A 20,440-nucleotide genomic window follows, 5' to 3' on the forward strand; every position below is an offset into this window, starting at 1 on the left:
AGGAGGACAGGCAACATCTGAAGAGTCAGAGCTGTTGTTTGTTTTTGTTTTCATATGGTGATGTCAGATTGATTTGGTTTGGTCAGAGCTTTGGAATATCAAATCATTGATGCTCTGAATGCAAACACAGTTTCTACAAATGCAGGGTAGGGTCCACCTCCAGTCATATTTTAGACAATATAAAATGCTCTGAAAGAAGTAATAAATAAAGACCTTGCCCTCGTTTAATATTCAAGAATTCATGAATATGCAAATTGGCTTCTTCTCTGTTTTGCTAACTAATCACAGTAGCTACATCTGGCTTTTCCTGTGGACTGGGCATCACTGTTAATGATATGTAAAGCACCACACCCTCGATTAACAGGATTGGTTCCTTAGGTTTATGACATCATACACTCAGCTTGACTGAATCTGTTGTTTTGAGACTGCCCTTCCTTACAGCAGTTTCAAAGCAAGAAATGCTCAGACAGCTTATTTCACTCCTGATATGCCATGTAACACATGAAAAACGCCACATGGAGATGTTAACAAGGTTAAAAACATGATTTTCATCAGAGGAGGTCTTTAAGACTCTACCATGCCAAGCAAAACCCATAGCATCCAGAAATGCTGAAGACTTCTCTAACTCTTCTGTGAGATGTTTTCAGAAATCATGGACTTTCTATAGTCGTACATGAAACTGCTCTGTGGAGGTCTGTGGATAATGTTGAGTAACCAGGACAGGATTTCTGGAAAAAGACAGTGCTGTTTTTTTTTCTTTGTTTGTTTTTCTTGTTCTTGTTGTTGTTGTTGTTGTTGTTTTTGTTGTTGTTGCTTTCTGCTTTACAGCACCACAAACCCAGCGCCATTTAGTCTCATTATGTTTTAGAGAAGGGAGACGGCTATGTGTCCAACACTCTGCAACTCACAACAAAACAGATTAGATTGATAAATAGCTCTACAAACCAGAGGAATTTTGGGACAAACTGTCAATTTAAGCGTGACTTGCAAAGAAATTATTTTCTTACGACGTGACAATTTTACATACTTAAATATATCCGACAGACTAGAAGCGTTTGGGAGCCGAAATTCGTCGGAGAACCACATGAACGCACCGTTGTAGTTTTATTGAACTACAAGTCCCTTGTCTCCCATCTCTGGTCGTCAGGTCTGGTAGTGTGCTGGATTTGGTTTTGAACGTCAGGAGCGAGCGGGAGTGTGTCACTGGATTGGGTTCAATCGACACAGCGGTGTTGTGGTAATGGTTATATTCATTTCTTTGGAGTGTGGAGTGAGTAACGGGTTAGAGTTTCTGTTATAATGAAGTTTAACCGAGGACCGGAGAGCTCAGACTAACGGACGCGTACGTTGTCGGCGGTTTTCAGATGACCGACCCGGAGAGGCCGAGTGAAACCACGCTCTGTCACACATACCCGTGCTAGCTAGCTTATTATATTCTCTGTTTTATAATCCTAAAACCGCCGGGGTAACGTTGGTAAGTGTCCAACAAGCAGGTTATATGTTACTGAACCGACAGTTGTCAACAAAGGCACCAAACAGTGAAGGTGTTTGTAGGTGTGTTAACACAACGTTAGCAGCAGTTGGCTAAAGCTAGCCGGCTGTTCGCTTACAGCAGAAAATCTACCCCAAAACAACTTTAATGATAACGTGAGTGTGTGTGAAATTTGACGGCTGGATTTTTTTTGCGATGAAGGAACATGGGAATTTAAACACGTGATTTAAAGTCGAGTTTTACACTGAATTCGTGCCTAACTTTAACCTGATCTCTACTTAGTTTGCTAAAGTTAAACACTGTCAGAGGACTTCATTAAAAACCCAACGTTAGGTTGGATGAGAGCTTTTCCGTCTCTATACTGTCGAATTTTAAAAGGAGACATTCAAATCCACAGATTAAATCTGAGCTGCACAGCAATATCATACAGCAGATGTCAATACTGTTTTAGGGTGGATTGTCCCACAGTGGAAACAGCACTTTCAGCAGTTTCTGTGTAGTAGAAAGGTGGACTGAGCTTTCCGGAAAAAACGTGGTAGCTAAAGCCAGATTGATCATGCATAACTGTATGTTTTTGAATTTAAATTACTTCTATGAGGTGGTTACAGTTTTGACAATATACTGATAATAATTGCTACTAGAGCCTGACTAATACTGGATTTTTGGGAAGATGCAGATACACACACACACACACACACATATATATATATATATATATATCATGGTGCCTATGAAACTAAAAGTGAAATATGATCTGCATTATGTTCTGTAAAAATAAAGTTTTCATATCCATGCATATCAGACAACATATATGAAAATACAGATATAACTCACAGGTCAAACATCAGCCAATTGATATATCAGTCTGACTAATTGTTACCTGTAGGTCAGAGGAAACTGGTTGCAGATGCTGGGGATTATCATGATACAGAATAAAAAAAAGTAAATCAAGTGTTTGTCTCTCAGGTGTCCTGATGGCGACAGACCTTGTTGGGCAGCTGGCCGAGTCTTTGGCCAAGACTGGAGTGGAGGAAGGAGAGCTGAGTTACAAAGGCCAGGGAAGAAAGCTGGATGATGCCAAATCAGGTGAATGTCAGCTGTCACTGAGCAAGTTTGTGTCCCAGAAACCCTGTCCATAAACCAGGGAGGCTTAGTTACAGCTAATGATTGCTAAAGCATGCTACAGTTTTCATTCTTATGCACCAACTGTTTCTTTAAGTTACTCTCCAATCAATCATTTTCAGTCTGTAACCCTGTACCCTGTTCCTCTCTCCAGTGGAGGAGATAGTGAAGGAGATCCAAGACTTCAAGGGTCTGCAGGCTCTGAGGTTGGAGGGAAACACTATAGGTGTGGAGGCAGCTCAGGCCATCGCCAAGGCCCTAGAGACGAAGAGCGAGTTCAAGGTTTGGAGTGTTTACTGTTGACCTTTTTTTTAATAATAAAGATTGGCTGCTCTATAAAATATTGTCTAGTAATGAAAGGAAAAAAAACTGTAATTCAATAATAACTGTATTTACTATAGTAAGTCATAGACAATCATGACATATCTTCAGAAATTCAGGAAACATGCCAAGTTGAAATAATTGTTTCTGTGACAACAAGATTACAGTTGCTGTGAAATTTCTATTCTGGCCTGTAACTTGTGTTTGTTTGTTTGTTTTTTCACATTAATTTGAGTTCAAATTTATGCTGAATGTTCACAGAATGAGTTAGTGTATGTATATTAAAGTATCAGAAGATTATTTTTCTTTTAACTGCTACATTTTTTTTGGTTCAGCTCTAACATATTGTACAGTGATTAATCCTATTTGCCCTTTAGCTTTCTTATTAACAGAATATATTCAGGATTGTCTCTTTGCTGACATTGTATTTTTATTCTCTTTCTTTCAGTGCTGTTATTGGAGTGACATGTTCACAGGTCGTCTGCGCTCTGAGATCCCACCTGCCCTGGTGAGGCACTTCTTCCCTAACATTATTGTCCAAATAAAATCAAGTTTATGCTTACAGCCTGACCTGGTTGAAATATTGCACACTTTCCATGTCTGGTTCTTGAATTATTACATATCATAGTGACTATGTCTGTTTCTTTTGGTTCAATGCACCTTTTATCCTGATATTTATTTAATCTCTTTCTGTCCTCGTGTTGTAGAATTCACTGGGTGATGCTGTGCTGCTAGCGGGTGCCAGGCTGACTGTTTTGGACCTCAGTGACAATGCCTTTGGACCAGATGGTGTGAAGGGCATCGAGACTTTGCTCAAAAGCACTGCCTGCTACACATTGCAGGAGCTACGGCTCAACAACTGTGGCATGGGCATTGGAGGAGGAAAGGTGAGTCACAAGAATGTTGTGTTAAGATGAGGTATGTTTACATCTCGTTTTTTTTGTAATATCACTGTTAGGTAATATACACTGAGCGGTCATGTTATTAGCTACACCTGTACAATCTACTGCAATCCAACACAACTGTTCTGTCATAACGTCAAAAACTGGTCTAAAAATGACCCACAGGAGTAAAGAGACAAAGAAACAAAATTGATAAGGGCGTAAATACTTTGTGTGAATATCACAGTGATATCATTGATGCTTATATTAATGTCTTCAGAGTTGAACACGTTTCTGTTTGTGGACTCATCAGATCTTGGCTGCTTCGTTGATCCAGTGCCATAAAAGCTCTAGTGCAGAGGACGCCCCCCTCAGCCTGAAGGTGTTTGTTGCAGGGAGGAACCGACTGGAGAACGATGGAGCCACCGCCCTCGCTCAAGCCTTCCAGGTACAGGACTGACTACTCTGTGAGCTCTGAAGACTTTACTGACAGAATGTTCTGAGAAAACACAGCAAAGTCTTTTCCAATGAAAATGCCATGTTGGCAGTATCACGCTACATCATGTTACAATCATGTGAGAGATTCTTCTACAGCTTGTCTTCCTGGAGCACTTTGCAGAATTAACTTCAAGTACTGACCACTTTATATCTTTGCAGCTTGTATTGTCAGTAATTTGACAAATTCACCATAGTTTTTCAAAGCTGTAAAAGTCTGTTGTTATAGACACACTTTTGCAGCTTTCTGTGTAAAAATACTGTGTGGCAGAATAATCATAAGATAATGATGTGTTTTCACAGTTGATGGGCAGCCTGGAGGAGGTTCACATGCCCCAGAACGGCATCAATCACCCGGGTGTGACAGCCCTGGCCACAGCCATGCAGCACAACTCAGGCCTCCGCATCCTCAACCTCAATGACAACACGTTCACTGAGAAGGGGGCTATCGCCATGGCTCAGGTACAGAGACGTCAGACATTAGTATCACATACAGAGTGTGTATTTTCAGACCAGTGGGCTTTTGTTTTCTGGATAACAGGATTAACTTTACGTTGACAGATAAATGACAGTTATAAATAGCTGATCAACTGACAGTGTTGGATTTGTCATCACTTATGCTCGTCCTGCACTCCAGTATCTGCAGACTGCAGACAACCTGTCTGAGCCACAAGTCTGGGCAAGAGGGGGTGGGAGACATCTCACTTCAAACTATTTAATATTCCCTTTATGGCTCCGGTTCAGTATTTGGACTGCAGTACTCATTTTTGAATGCCGGGGCTTGCATATTTCTCCTTTAAGAGTGATGCATAAGGAATTAAAAATTTTCATGTTAATGGCACAAGATCAACGTGTAGAATTCACCACTGCACTAACACATGATATATGTACCTTGAAGAAAGAAGAAAGCATGAATGCTTTAAGTCCTGTTTAGAACAGGAGGTAATTGTGCACTTGAGCCTCCTGTGGCAAAAATGAGTATTACAACAACAATGGCTCACCAGATTTTTTTTTCTTATCTGCTTTGCTGTGCTTGTGTGAATTAGTCTGTCACCATCAGTTATACCTCTACTAATAATTATTTTTTCAGGCTTTGAACTTGGAGGAGCTGTAACACATGATATCTGTGTCCTTCACAGGCCCTGAAACACCTACGCAACATCCAGGTGATCAACTTTGGAGACTGTCTGGTGCGGCCAGCAGGAGCCACAGCTATTGCAGAGAGTGTAGCAGAGGGACTACCAATCCTCAAGGTAAGTAAGGACTACACTTAGCTACCTTATCAGACCAGAGATCTGAATCATAATTTGTTGGACTGACATGTTGTTAAAAAAGAGTCAGAGTCACCTTGAATGTCATAGGCCTGCCTGTTTTTGTGTTTCCACAATCTGGATGTAAATGGCTGTAAGTAGCCAGACTAAACATGGGCACAAACACATATGGACTTCAATAATTTCTGTTGTAAATTTAATTTCCCTGTCTTGTTCTTTGCTTTTGCTTGATATTTCCTTCCCTTATGAGTAAATATTCTGTTATGTTTAAAAGGAACTCAATTTGTCATTTGGCGAGATCACAGAGGAAGCTGCTTTGGCTGTGGCACATGCGGTGAAGGACAAGGACCAGCTGGAGAAACTGGACCTAAATGGTATATAACAGCAAAGTGCTGACTCTGCTCTTCACACATCAAGATTTAATTTATTTTTCAGTATTGTAAAAAAAAAAAAGATGATTCCTATTTCAGCCGAGGTGCAAATTGCCTATATGGTTTTCCCAAGTACAAAAATGTGCTTTAAAAATTTTCTGTCAGTGTTTTTAGGGGAGTAGATGACTTTTCATGTCCAGTGTGTCGTTATTTATTTTGGCCTAATTTAGAGATTTTCTTTTTGTTTAATTTGGTTCCCTCTAATTACACTGGTTTTTTTTTTTGGTTTTTTTTTTTGGTTTCCAGGTAACTGTCTAGGAGAGGATGGCTGCAAAGCTCTGAAAGACACCATGGAGGGCATGAACATGAGCGACCTTCTAGGATCACTGAGGTAATCATCAAGTTATCCTTTAGCTCCTGTGGAGTGTCAATTACAGTCTATCTATCCTTTCTCTGTACTGGTCTATCCTGCTCATGTGTGCAGGAGAGCAGAGAGAAAGAGATTTTTACATGCAGCTCTCAGTACTTTTGCAACTTCTAACTGAATTTTTGTGGTTTGAAGATTAGGCTCTCTGTTGTGTCACTGTTTGTGTGTTCAGGTATCTATTTTACTGTTTATGTTCACTTTCGACTAAATTCATTTTAAATTAGTGCTGATGAACATTTTCTGATTTTGCTGCTTCATAATAAAAGCTTTTAGACAACAAAATAATTGGACTTTATTGTGAAGAATTTATAGGAAATTATTTTTTTATCCACTGTTTTACAGTTACAATACTAAAGACTAGTGTGTCATCAGTTAATACACAACTTCAAAACATGTTTTAACATTATAGAGTAATGCAGAACCCATTGATCGTTCAGCATTTCATCAGTAAGGAAGTGCTGAAACTGTTCGTTTTTCCTAACTTCCTGTTCCCTGAGGTGGGAACACGTTGCACTGTGTAGGTAGACATCTGCTGCTTCTGGTCCACTTGCATTGACATTTTAACAAATATCTGATCAGTTTAATAATGCAACACACAGTGTGAACGACTGACAGAGCTGCAGTTGTATTCTACACAATCTGATGAACACCCATTGTTTACGTAGTGATGCTAATTAAATCAATTCTCTGTCCACAAAGCGCTGGGATCAGCTGGTTATGTTACTGACATAATGGTCTGAATGTGCTTGTTTTTGGTGATTTATTCTGTTTATAACAACATCTAAAACTTATCAAAGACATGCAAAATATACACAAGCTACAAGGGGAGAAAGAAAACAGAGACTAGAGTTCAGGCTGTTTTACAGTTAATTAAATGTCATGTTCAAATTCAAACTTCCTGTTCTCTATTTGTTTACTTTTGCGATATAATTAAGGACATTTAATATTATTCTTTTTTTGTTCATATTTAGTTTACTTAATTGCTTTCTAGATCTTTTGCACTTTCTCTGTGTTGTTGAGATTTCTGAAGATTAATGGTGAATTCACCTTTCCCCACCATAACTTTCCCTGTGGCTTGTGTAAATCCCAGCGTGCTGTTGTTATGCCGGCTCTGCTGTTTGAGTCATACACTTTAAGTATCTTGGGAAGAATGTCATCACATTTGCACCTGGAAAACCGAGGCAGTCTTCCTCCACAATGATCAAGCATCACAATGGTTCAAATATATGCATCTCACCCCAGAACAAACTCCTCACTAATGAGCTGTGTTTTTCATTTGCCTCAGTGATGACGATGGTGAGCCAGAAGATGATGAGGAGGACGAAGATGAAGATGAGGAAGAGGATGAGGAGGAAGTAGATGAGGAAGAAATAGAGGAGGAAGAGGAAGAAGAGGAGGAAGAGGAAAGCAGTGGCATCAAGGTCAGAGAAATGTGTGATGATGATGCGTGGCAAAGTATTCATTAATCACCTGCACACACAGGACTAGAGTTAAGTTTAAAAATCCTCCTAATTCACAACAAATGTGATGCTGTTGCAAAAAAACATAAGAGTAATTACAAATTACAAAAATCTTTTACAGGCAGATCCAAGTGTGTAGATTGTGTTGTGGGTCCAAAAAATATATATGCACAACAGCATCAGTCTGATCAGAGGAAATGAAGTCTAATCTAAAGGCCACACCAGCTGTATGTATGTGCTTTTTTGGCATTGTGTAGGTGTGCCACAATTTCAATATTTAATTGATGAAAATGAGTGAAATCAAATCAAAATCGAAGACATCTGTGAGTCTCCCATTATTTTTTTTGTCTCTGCCCTGCCTACTTGCAGTGTCCGTCATCCGAAGGAAAAAAAAAATCACAATTTATCTATTGAATAAAAGGCACAAAAGCCGCAACCAGCTATTGGGATGTACGTACATGCTTGTATCCACATGTGCATGCATTCATATACACACACTCCTAATATATATAAGGAGAGGGAACCAGTGGAAAAAGGAACTGTCTTCCAAGTCCAATGAAGGGGGTGTGGCTAAAGTATTTGTTAACCATCACCAATGAAAAGCGAACTCGCTGCTGAGACCAATTATGCCTCTCACACTGGTTCATGAGTTGTGGAAGGGACATGTCTAAAATGTCAGGGGTGGGGCATAAGTCATGAATGAAAAGGAACGCTACTGAGTGTGTGATGCCTCCTACCTTTTGCCAGTTGACATTAGCACAAATAGACACACCCCAAAGGTTGGGAAAATTTCATGGACAGAGTGATCTACAGAAGCTCCTGGTGGCAGCTAAAAATTTGAAAACGTAAATGACAGCTGTCAGAGCATATAACCAATGATCCGGTTATTTTTATAAATTAATACTTGATCATTTATCAAGGGTTTAGGCATGACTGCTAAAAAAGGTAAATGTTTAAGTCTAAAATTGAATCATGACATTAGAATCAAGAGTCATATTGAATTGTGGGTTTGGAAAATCACCCCACACGTCACACCAATAATGTTATGTCTTCCCCACATAGTTGTCTACCCCTTCATCGGCACCCCGGCCACCAGATGTCTCCTCCTTCCTCAGCTTTCCATCCCCAGACAAACTTCTCAAGCTGGGGACCAAGAGAGCGTCGCTGATTGAGCAGCAGGTAAACACAATGAAGATCCCACAAAACCATGCACAACAGCTTCAATTTTCACAATCTGTTTATGAGAGAAAGTAAAAGCTAAAGGAGATGTTGAGAAGTTAACGTTTATCCTTCATGTTTACTTGAATCATACAAACATGTCATCAGTTTGATAAGGTGCGTGATGGAGCGTGGCCATCAATACAGTTCCTTCCTTTGTCTGTGTCTAGGTTGATGTGTCAGATGCTGCAAAAACAGCTGAAGCCTTCCTCAAGATTGCATCTGTGTACAAAGAGGAGAACAATGATGTTAAGAATGCAGTGTTGGATAGCATTGGTGAGACATTTTTCCTGCAGTTGTTTTCATGAGGAAAAAAAAAAGTTGTTTTCTTCGCAAATCATTGTATTCTGTTTTTATTTACATTTTACACAGCATTCCAACTTTTTTGGAATTGGGGTCTATATTTATTATCTTAACTTCTGTTATGACTGCACCAGTGTGTGCTGAGAGATGCTAGTTAGATTGTTTGACACAGTAGATTTAAAATGTTTAGGGTAGATTTCTCTTTTTTAATGCTTCACTTTAGCCATAAAGATTGTGTTATCTTCTTTTTAAGAACAGTGTTAGAAAATAAGTTTGTATTCAGTTGTTGTTGTTTTTTTTCCTCACAGATGCCCTTCTCAGGAAAGCTTTCGCCACTCCTTCCTTCCAAGGCTACAATTTCGTATCATCTTTGTTAGTGCTGCTTGGACTTATAAAGGTATGATTAATCTGTACATATTCAGCTACGTTCGCTACAATGACTTGGTGATTTCTTGTTTTGCATGTATATTTCTCAGCTTTGCATTTTTCACTTGTTTTCCGTTGTTGTTAATACTTCTGTCATCCTCACTGTCCGTCCATCTTCTTGGTTGCTCAGAGTGAGGACAAGGTGAAGCCTGTGCTTGTGGTTCCCGGCCACCTACACACCTTGGAGCACGTTGTTCGACAGGACTACTTCCCCAAAGAGAACGTGGCTGTGCTGCAGGCCTTCATGTCCCGGTAAGGACGTGACTGAATGAGCCAATCAGCATGCATCTTGCAGGTACAAAATAAGACAGTTACCATCCCATCTTAAAGAAAGAAGCACACGCATGAGTATTTTTGCACTTGGTGCACATTATAACAGCAGTGGACACGCTGGTGATTGTTCATTTTGTGTTGGGAGTGGATTTATGAACTTTTTTATTATTCCAGGGCTTGTATAATTCAACTCTTAAAACTCATTTAAAACTCTTTAAACAAACAAATGTTTCACTTGAAGCCCCTACAATATAAATTATCCTCTTCAGCTCCCAGTCAGCCTTATGCTGTTATGGTAGCTTGTTGGGAAGTTGAATAAATAATGCTCTCAAGTTTGATATTACACCATTAGCCCAACATTGTCCCAGCCGGTAGAAATAGCCACATTAGCAACATGCTAGTGCCAAATTCAGCAGGATAACCTCCAGAGTAAACACTGAAACAACATGAGACATGACAAAACTTCAAGCTTTCGAGTTTGAAGTCGGGTCACGAACAGCTGGTATTCATCAGTTATTGACCTTGAAGCTTACTGTCCGACCCTCATTGGTAAAGCAGTTCAACAGAGTAAAATCCACACACATGTTGTCCTCAAACAGAGACTTTTTACCCACTCAGCTCTCTGATGTAGAGATTTTTGCTGGTTCTTTGACATGGTGTTAATTAATTTGGAGCCTGTTAATGTCCAGTAAACGATCTGTTACTCAAAAATAAAATGATCAAATCTGCATATGTCCTACTTCCTGACAGTAAATAACTAAGAAGCTTTTCTTCTTATTAAAGCAACAACAGTGACTGTCCGAATATTGAGAATTTGGTCAGACCAGAGCACAACAACCAACCAATTGACCAACTGACCACAAGGTGTCAGTCCTACATAGTAACCATTTCATTGTAGAGAGACCATTTGTCGAAACTTGACCATACTGTATCAAATGACCCATTGTGACCTCTAGGATAATCACAGCCTCATGAAACTTCACAACCACAAACTAGAGACCTGCGGCATTCAGAGGGTTTCTGGCTTTTTTTTTTAGGTGTATTGACAATAAGGGAGTTTCTGATTTCCAGAACAGAGGTGCTTGCCATCCCTTCGCTGAAAAATGCAGTCCTTGCAGAATTCTCCTAAACCTCAAAGATTTTTGATACCAAATCACAGCTTGAATTTTTCTATAGTGTTCCACAAAGTCTCAGTGTCTTATTATGGTACTTTGGAGGGATTTTGACCTTTTTTTAATCAATTCTCCAGCGGTAATGTTAAATTTTGCACCACAAGTGTGTAATAAATGGTATCAACCCAAAAGCTCCCTATTATATACATGCATCATAATGTTCTAAGCCCTTATACACTCTAATGTTTTAAAATTTGAATGGACCCCTAAAGAAAACACAATGTTTATTACAGATATATGATGAGAAAAATTTGACATACAGTAAGCTGCGTCCCAAAATCTTCAGGTTCTGTGTGTCAAATATTGTTGACCTGCCCCACCCCCAAAGGTGGGAAGGGCTGGAGCAGAGGAAGTTTAAAAGATAGACAATAGAATTTATTTAAATAATTTGAAGATATGTGTGACCCTCTAACTGTGTGTGTTATCATTCACAGAAACAACAAGGCCCTGGAGTCATGCGGCAATGCCAGAAACAGCCTCCAGTCAACGCTGCAGAGAGTCAGGTCTGAGGGCTGAGGACTGGATACACACACATAAACTCATATTCACACAGACTGAACTTTGACCGACCACTGGTGGACCTTTGGGAAACGAGCACACAGGAACTCATATCTGAAGCAAATCAAGCAAAAGCAGCACTGAAGATGAAGAGACTCCACTCCGCTGTCCTTCACAAGCTGAGCAACACACCTCTCTCTGGACTGTGGACTGGACCTGAATGCTTTGTGTTTCAAAGTAGACGATGCTCTAATGGTGTGGAATAACTGAAGTGCTACATGTACACTCATATAACCGCAGGACAGCACTGATAACTTAGTCTTTACATTCTTTGTGTTTTGGTGAACAGGAAAAGACCTTATTCCCCTCAGAAAATCTGTGTGCACAGATTACACTTCAGTCCGAACTATAAAAACTCTGACCAGAATTAATCTGGGCTCAAAGCATCAGCTGTTGTATATTTTATATTTCATATCTACCTTGACTATTCTGTTGTTTTTTTTATTAAATGTTTATTAAATTTGATAATATGTTCAAACAATGCTATTAAAATATGTATTGACTGATAAATATTATCAAAATAAGACTTTAAAGTACAATGAAACAATCAAAAGGGATGAAATGAGTTTAGATGTATTTCCTGCCTTTGATGAGGCACAAGGTGCAGTGTTTTGGGGGTTGTGTTGCAAAAATAAAGCTGATTTGAGTGTAGTGTTGGATGGCTTTCATGGTGTTTGCATATTAACTGGAAACTAGAATTTTCATTTAAAGGATTAATATGCAACATTTTCCTTAAAATATCGTGTGTATCTTAAAAGACCCTGTCATCTGCCTATATGTCCTTATTTTCTCATTATTTTGCTGTACTCTGGATGCTTTACCAACCCAAAATGTTGGTATTTTACATCCTGGGAATGAGACTCAACAATCAACTATATTTCTGGTGCTATTAGGAACAGCCCAGACAAATCCTATTGATTCTACCCGTAAAGAATTAAGATAGGTTTTAAAGAGGTAAAGTCACAAGAGGATACAAATACATATAAAACTTTGGCTACAAAAATTCTGTCTCATCCCGACTTTTTCATTCCTACTCATAAACCGTGACAGTATGCAAGTAACTTTTTAATTTTCTCCATGTTTTTGTTTTTTTACTCTAATTAATTACTTTGTGGCACTGGAGGTCAAAGAAGCAAAAAGTTACAAACCCAGAATATTCTGTTTATCTCTGAACATAAATCAGCAAATGCATTTAGTTTGACCTACAAATCCAGATGCATTCTCCCTGTGTTTCAGCATCTAACTGGTCAGAAAATGTAAAGCCAAGGTGTTAATTTGCAGTGAGGGGCTGCAGGGATCAGGGGTCATTTCAGAAGAATTTACCAAAGCCATGTTGGTTAGCCAGCTTGACTGCAGACTGTAAGAGCTGAACGCACTCGAAGTGAAATTTAAAAAAGCTCTAGGGAGAGAAAATACCTATATTCTGTCTTTAATTCATGTTACCAAGCAACCTGTGGGAGTGTAAGACTCTGCATGAAGGTAAGACAGTTTTTTTTTCTCTCTCTCCAGTTTGTTTTTGAGGGTAGATGTTTGGATCTTTCTTGGAGTGATTTTTTACCTGATGAGATGCTACTTGTAGTGCTTCCAGTGTAGATTTGAGATGTTGAGAAGTAGTATTTAACAACCAACAATGTTTATATGTGTCATGTATCCAAAATAATGTAGAAAAAAAGAAAGTTGCACATAAGTTCAAATATAACCGTTGTGTTGCAACAAAACAAAGGAAATTAAGTGCAAGTAAGTAATCACAAGTAGTTTTAACAGTTTTGCATGCTTATATGCTTTAAGGTTGTTAAAATATTGATACTTCAAAACCACATGTTTAAAGTGGTACAGCTTAAAAAAATGCTAATTTAAGACCACAGTTCAGTTGAGTATTTATTGTCTTGCCTGAAATGCAGAAAAGCAAAACCGGTCACTTTTTCTGTACCAGCACTGTGAGCAGGTTGCCCATTTTAAAAAAGAAAAAATTCCCAATTTGCGGGGTCGAAAGAGGTATTAAGTGTCATTTTTTTAATACTAGTATTTAAGTTTATGATTCTGGTATTGTAACAACCCTATATGCTTACACATTCTCTGAATGGTGAGTTTACATTTCTACCATGTTTTATTGGCACAGATGCACTTCTTGTCTGCTGCAACCTTCTTGCTGATATTAGCACTGAGTTTACCAGCTGAAGCAAGCAAATGTCCCAGAGTTTGCAGCTGTGACAGCACCAAACTCACGGTCGCCTGCGTTGGCAAGAACTTAACGGAAGTTCCTCCGACTATAGATGAGGTGAGGAATTCAAATGTCAAGTCTAGTGCCCTCCTTTCAACTCACATAACTGGTTGTGAAAAAAAATGTTGAATGACTATTTGATACATTTCAGATGTTTCTTAACTTCCAAATAAATTCCAAAATAAATGCTTTTTTAGAACCTCTTGTATGTCAGTCACACTGCTGTACATCTATGTACTGTAGCATACATTCATCAGAGAGACGCAGTTCCAGCCCGGTGCGTTCTCCTGATTTGAGTTCTGTCATTCAGATACATCCTCCATTCTATCGCCTTCACAGATTACAGTGAAACTTGACCTGAGGAATAACAACTTGCAGGAGTTGCCCAGGGGGGCATTCATCCTCACGCCCTACCTCACCCACCTCAACCTGCAGCGCTGCAACATTATCAAGGTTAAGGAGGGCGCTTTCCGGACCCTGGGTCGTGTGGTCTCCCTAAACCTGGCCTACAACAAAATTGACATCCTCTACCAGGTAAGAGGAGAGGACAGGACTGTAACAGTGGAGATACTGGGATTATATTTTTTACAGTCAGTCAAAAAACTTAACAGCTGACACTTTTTAAACATAATTTTCTTTGCAGGAGTCATTCGATGGCCTCTCCTCCTTGAAAGAACTGTACCTAGACCATAACCGTGTGGAGGAGATCCAGCCTGGAGCCTTCACACAGCTCGGTTTCCTCAACATGCTGGCCCTCACCCACAACCAGCTTGTTTACATCCCCAACATGGCCTTCCAGGTACTCAGACTTTGTGATGACAAAAACTGCTACAAATGCGAGAATCTTCTGCACACATGTACTGTATACACACACTACACCATTAATGATTATGTTTTTGACAATATGGTCCCACAACCGTCTGATCGCTCTTTCAGGGCCTGAACAACATCAAGTGGCTTCGTCTCAGCCATAACTCCCTGAACAACTTGGCCCCTGAGGCGTTCGCTGGACTGTTCACCCTCAACCGCCTCAGCCTGGACCACAATGAGCTGCAGTTCTTCCCCACTCAGACCATGAACAGGTGGGACAATATGAAAGTTTATTATGGATGGTGTTACGGTGTTACCTTAGCATTTAGCTCAAAGTGTCTTTGTCGTTAAGTATAGCCCTACAGAGCTGCTGGCATGACTGTAGACAGTCTTGCTTTAAGTTGATAGGCAGAGGACCTTTGATTCATCTTCATCTTTTATTCCTAATCAGGACATTTTAATACTTTCAATCATCACTTTTGACTCTCTAGGAGTGTGTGGTGGTGTCTGTATGTGCAGAGAACCTGCCCTCTGCCTGCATTTCTTATTTTAGTCATTATTTTGCTGTGCATTGGATACTCTACCTGTCCAAAATGTTGGTATTTGACATTATGGAAATAAGACTCGATAGAAATGTACATTTATTAACAGCTCAGACAAATACTACTCATTCTACCTTTAAAGAATTGCAGTAACAGAGGTAAGCATGTACCTGAAATCTCTTGTAGGAGACAACAGAAAGCAGAAACAATACTGAAGTATCCAACAACAATAAATTTGTCAGGATTTACGTGTCATTTAACTTTTTACTTTACTCCTTCCTTCCTGTAAAGACTGCGTGAGGTGACGCGCCTGGACATGAGCCACAACCCCATGATCTACCTCGGGGAAGAATCGGTCTCCATGGCAAAGCTTACACACCTTTACCTCGACCACATGTCTCTCCAGGACCTGTCAGAGAAGGCTTTGTCCGGTGCCCCCTTCCTCTCCCACTTGGACCTCAGCCACAATCAGCTTCGTTACCTGGAGCCCCTCTCAGGCCCCAAGCAGCTGGGCAGCCTCAACCTGACTGGTACATCTGTGGTCTGACATATTCTTTCATTAACACAAATTTACACATGGAGGATAAGAGCATATTATCATCTTCAGTGTATCCTCATCATCATTCATTTTTCTTCAAGGCAACCCAGTCTACTGTAACTGCTACATGCGGCCCCTGAAGGAGTGGGCGAGTGTGGGTGGTGTGAAGCTGCTGGGAGCCTGCGCTGGACCTCCTCACCTCTCAGATGAGCCGCTGCAGGCCGTGGCCGCTCTGAGTCTGCGCTGCCGCACCCGGGGGGAGACACTCAAGGACGAGTTTGAGAAGGACGATGATATCACAGCGAGCATCCCACCCACTGCCAAGCCCAAGCAGCAAGTCAAGTGTCCGGTTAATTGTGACTGTGATGTGAGTGTGGAGACAGTACACGTATGTGGGACAGGTTTTGTCCATTTCCACAAGCATTAAGTTGCAGTACACCTGGTGACATTCTGACATTAACTGGCTCTCTTTGTATAATGTGTGCACAAAGTCAGATTTTTAGATTAGCTAACTAGAATGACTGGACTGTCAACATTAGGTGATAACAAAAGTATGAAACAAATACATTCAAAGACATTGTGTTTTGATAATACAGACCAGTTACTATATTTATCAGTGGGGTTTAAAGAGACTAAGTGCATTTAGTCAATTGTTCAGAGAAGAAATCTGTAATATATTTACTCTAATAAATCATAAAAAGACCATGATATGTTATCAGAGATTAAGGAAGTTACAGTATTCTCTTCTCCATCAAAAATGCTACAGCTGCAGTGTCTTCTTTTGAAATTTCTATTCTGGCCCATCACTTATGTTATTATTTTCCCATTTCACATTAATTAGGGTTCAAATCAAAGCCGGATGTTTTCCCAAATTAGTCTCTTTTGTTCCAGAGTGTTTACCATCTATGGCTCCAACTCACTATTTGGACTGAATTACTACTTTTTGGAGGTCCAATTGCAACATCTTGCTCTTTTAAAGATCATTTTTTTGGTTTTCCAGCCCACAGCTTTGCTATTTTGGTTCACTCTCACCTCTCGTGGCATCAGTTTTCAGCAAAAACAAAGCTAAAGACTAGCTGTCTACCACATTGCCCAGCCCCAAACTGTTGACAGACTAACTCAGCAACCAACTGGTGAAAATAGTGGAATATTTTGCAGCTAAAAGGCTAGATATTTTCCTCAGGAGATAGTTCTGATCAAATAAAGCTAAAAGGAGAGTGGATATCATGCTTAGATTCATCCGGCACCCAGATAAACATCTTCAAATTAATAATGATGTTGCGTGTTCAACTTCTAGCCCATGACAGGAGACTCTGGCCAATCACAAGTTGGAAAGATAGTTGATTGTTGAGTCTCATTCCTAAAATGTCAGTATTTAATGACCTGAGAGTGAGAATTCACTATCTTTCTCCAGAATTGCTGCTGCACCTTGACAAAGTGGTGACATGTCAAAGTTGTGTTCGCAGCTGCTGCCCCCAAGTGGCCAAAAACAATTTTGAATGAAACATCTGAATGCTTCATCCACCACTGTCTACGAATCCCAATATGATGTATGATTCTGATTTTACCCTCCCCAGATTGAAGCTCAGCATGCCACATGTGAGGGTCGGGGTCACACCAAAGTCCCACGAGGCTTTCCCACCAAGACGCAGCTGCTTGACCTCCGCAGCAACCACTTCCACTACCTTCCTGCCAACAGCTTCCCAGGCACCAGCCAAGTTGTTTCCCTCCACTTGGAGTTCTGCAAAATCCATGAAATCGAAGGCGGTGCGTTTCGAGGAATGAAAAACCTGTTGTATTTGTATCTTTCTGATAACGACCTCACATCCTTGGACCCCGGAGCGTTTGCTGGAGCCCCCGAACTCACCTACCTTCACCTGGAAGGGAACCGGCTGGCACAGTTCCCTGGATCAGGTCAGTGCTTATTCAAGTTGAGTCTGGCCTTTAAGTATAAATATATATAAATTACAGGAATTTAGTGTACATTTGTATGTAAAAGACACAGGACACTAACAAAATGTTCTCTCTTTGTGTTTCTCCTGTAGCTCTGGCACTCTCACCAAGTCTGTTTGTGTTGCACCTGGAGCGAAATGCCATCTCCAAACTAGAGCCCGCTGGTTTGCTGTCGTCAGTGACCCCTAAACTTAGGGAACTTTACTTGACCAATAACACCATGACTTCTATTTCCAAGGGTGCCCTGGACTCTGCTTTTCTTGGTACACTTCACCTGGATTCGAATCAGCTCACAGAGGTCCCTACCCACGCTCTGTCCGAGGCCCCTAACCTGGAGGAGCTCAGCCTGTCACAGAACTCAATTCGCTGGGTGGGACCAAACGCATTCCAGCCCATATCCCAAAGTCTGAAGAGGCTCTACATGGATCATATGGGTGTGGAGAAGGTATGAGAGACCTTTTATTAACTTAACAGTACAACATTTTCCCTGTCTAAAGTGTCCTGTGTATCATATTTATCTTCTCTCCTGTATTCTTCCTCTCACCACCTTCCACGTCCGTTTTTTAATCAATCATGTTATAATTATTACCTGTAGAAAAATACGGAGGTTGTGACTGATTTCACCAACAGGTTGCTGAAAGTTTGTGCTTACTGCCATGCTGTTAATTGTTTGAGCCAGAAAATCCAAATTAAGGTTAAAGAGCAGGAAGAAAGAGGGACAACAAGGCCCCATTTACAGCTGGTATTAAAATAGATCTGTGCTCTATTAAAATCTTGGGCCACAATACAGAAACTTCCTGTCCTAAGTCTTAAGATAGGATGAGTCTAAGGTAGAATTTTTGCTATGTGGTATTATATACAGGCATATCCTAGCTAACTTTAGGAATATCTTATTTTACGTCCTATCTTATCTCAGGTTAGGAAATCCTACATACTCAATCCAACAATCAGCTTTAAGAGATAAAAGAAAAGACAGTCGGCCTGTAGACACAGTCAAGGCCGTAGTGGAAAAGTTAAAGTAAGGACAGTTTAACAGTTATCCCAAAGTTTGGAGAGTTTATTTAAGATTTTGGGAAGTTAGGATACACAACATAAAGCTGACACAGATTGTTTATAGCTAACATAAAATAGAGGTTGCTCTAATGAAGAGAGCAAGCAAGCAAGACGGCTGGAAAAGACACGTCTGTAATTACTGCTTTTTTTAACAAAGGAAAAACACCTGCCCTCACATCACGCTGTGAACATGTAGTCTACATGTGACTATATGAGAAATTAAGTATTGGATGAATGTTATTTACTACAGTGAGGCCATATCCATGCTAATAACTGAAAAAGCAGGACTCGTTGCTGATCGGCTCTTTTGTACCACTGTCCAGATGTCCAGGGATGCTCTGGTGGGGCTGGGACCAGGGCTGAAGGCTCTGACTGTGAGAGGAAACCAGCTGGAGGAGCTTCCTGACCTGAGCCCACTCACCGGCCTAGAGGTGGTTGACCTGCAGGACAACCCCCTGCTGTGTGACTGTCCTCTGCTGCCACTTCGCAGGTCAGTACAAAGTTTCCCAAGAGGTCATTGCAAGTCATTTGGGAGAGAAAGTTTGGTAGACATTAGCCTTTTAGGAAAAACCTGAGCTGTTGACAGGGTGGTACAGTTGGTGGTGAAATTGTTTGACTGCTGCTGAAGTGTCAGTCTCTCTAAGCTGCAGGTGAGCTACTACTTAGCTTAGCCCGAGGAAAGAGGAAAACAAGTGAATGTTGTTGCTGGGATCAAGGAAGCACAATAAGTCATTAATCTAGATTAGTGGCCATTAAAAGCTACATAATTGACAATTGCTCTCTGTCTCGCAGGTGGATGGAGAATGTAAGTTTGGAAGTGACCGCCACCTGTGGTCACCCTCCTGAGGTCAGAGGTCAGAACATCAGGGATGTCCATGTCTTCACATCCTGCCCAGAAAGTGTCCCTCCACCAGATAAAAAGGTTGCTGTGGCCCCAAATCCTGCAAAAGTGAAGAAACCCCAATCCAGCCTCTCAAAGGCCCCTGGAGTCAAAGCTAAGCCTGCGAAACCCAAACCTAAATTACCCAAACCAACAAAGGACAGGCCTCAGAAGAAGCCTGTGGTTCCAAAAGGGACAAAGAACAAGAAGACACTGTGATAAATTAATATAACAGAGCCCAGGCATGTGATGAATAAGTTTGTTAATGCATTCAGACAGAGCAAAGCTCATTTTTTGTCAAAATAAAGCTCTTATGATTACAACTCTGTGTGGAATTTGCATACACTATTTGTTGTCTGAGCATAAACAACACTAATTTCTATTCCCATTCCTATCCTGTATGGCACGTTCCATTGATCATCTCAGACAAACAACAAATATTAAAGGATATAAGTAAATTCATATTTACTAATACTGATATAACGTTACAGAGGTCAAAATAATAAAGGTGATGTCTGCTCACTGTTGTGTTTTATGTTCAGCTGAGAGCTACAGCGAAAGAATTATTCACGCCAGCTATAATCATATATTGCACAGCTCCATGATTGGCGCTGTAAGAAATATGTCTGATATTTAATACAATGAGATGATAT

The 20,440-nt window shown here is 40.4% G+C and overlaps 2 protein-coding genes across 2 annotated transcripts; both read left to right on the forward strand.

The window, feature by feature from the left end:
- The first annotated feature begins 1,096 nt into the window (after nucleotides 1–1,096).
- On the forward strand, nucleotides 1,097–12,441 carry LOC146309828 (ran GTPase-activating protein 1-like). The gene is made up of 16 exons (XM_084743896.1): nucleotides 1,097–1,237; nucleotides 2,459–2,578; nucleotides 2,769–2,896; nucleotides 3,384–3,443; nucleotides 3,643–3,822; nucleotides 4,130–4,264; nucleotides 4,615–4,773; nucleotides 5,451–5,564; nucleotides 5,857–5,956; nucleotides 6,260–6,344; nucleotides 7,666–7,801; nucleotides 8,903–9,019; nucleotides 9,229–9,334; nucleotides 9,670–9,758; nucleotides 9,918–10,039; nucleotides 11,667–12,441. Exons 2-16 carry the CDS (start codon nucleotides 2,467–2,469, stop codon nucleotides 11,746–11,748), a joined length of 1,725 nt encoding a protein of 574 aa, XP_084600022.1. The 5' UTR covers nucleotides 1,097–1,237; nucleotides 2,459–2,466; the 3' UTR covers nucleotides 11,749–12,441.
- A 465-nt stretch (nucleotides 12,442–12,906) lies between these two features.
- Nucleotides 12,907–20,110, forward strand: chadla (chondroadherin-like a). Its single transcript, XM_084743893.1, has 11 exons — nucleotides 12,907–13,269; nucleotides 13,910–14,068; nucleotides 14,351–14,545; nucleotides 14,655–14,810; nucleotides 14,948–15,093; nucleotides 15,655–15,893; nucleotides 16,003–16,268; nucleotides 17,479–17,815; nucleotides 17,947–18,299; nucleotides 19,231–19,397; nucleotides 19,700–20,110. The coding sequence occupies exons 1-11, from the start codon at nucleotides 13,264–13,266 to the stop codon at nucleotides 20,004–20,006; spliced, it is 2,331 nt and encodes a 776-aa protein (XP_084600019.1). The 5' UTR covers nucleotides 12,907–13,263; the 3' UTR covers nucleotides 20,007–20,110.
- Nucleotides 20,111–20,440: the final 330 nt, after the last annotated feature.

The sequence above is a fragment of the Lutjanus erythropterus genome, chromosome 19 (assembly GCF_056507025.1).
Source record: "Lutjanus erythropterus isolate fLutEry1 chromosome 19, fLutEry1.hap2, whole genome shotgun sequence".
Taxonomy (NCBI): domain Eukaryota; kingdom Metazoa; phylum Chordata; class Actinopteri; order Lutjaniformes; family Lutjanidae; genus Lutjanus; species Lutjanus erythropterus.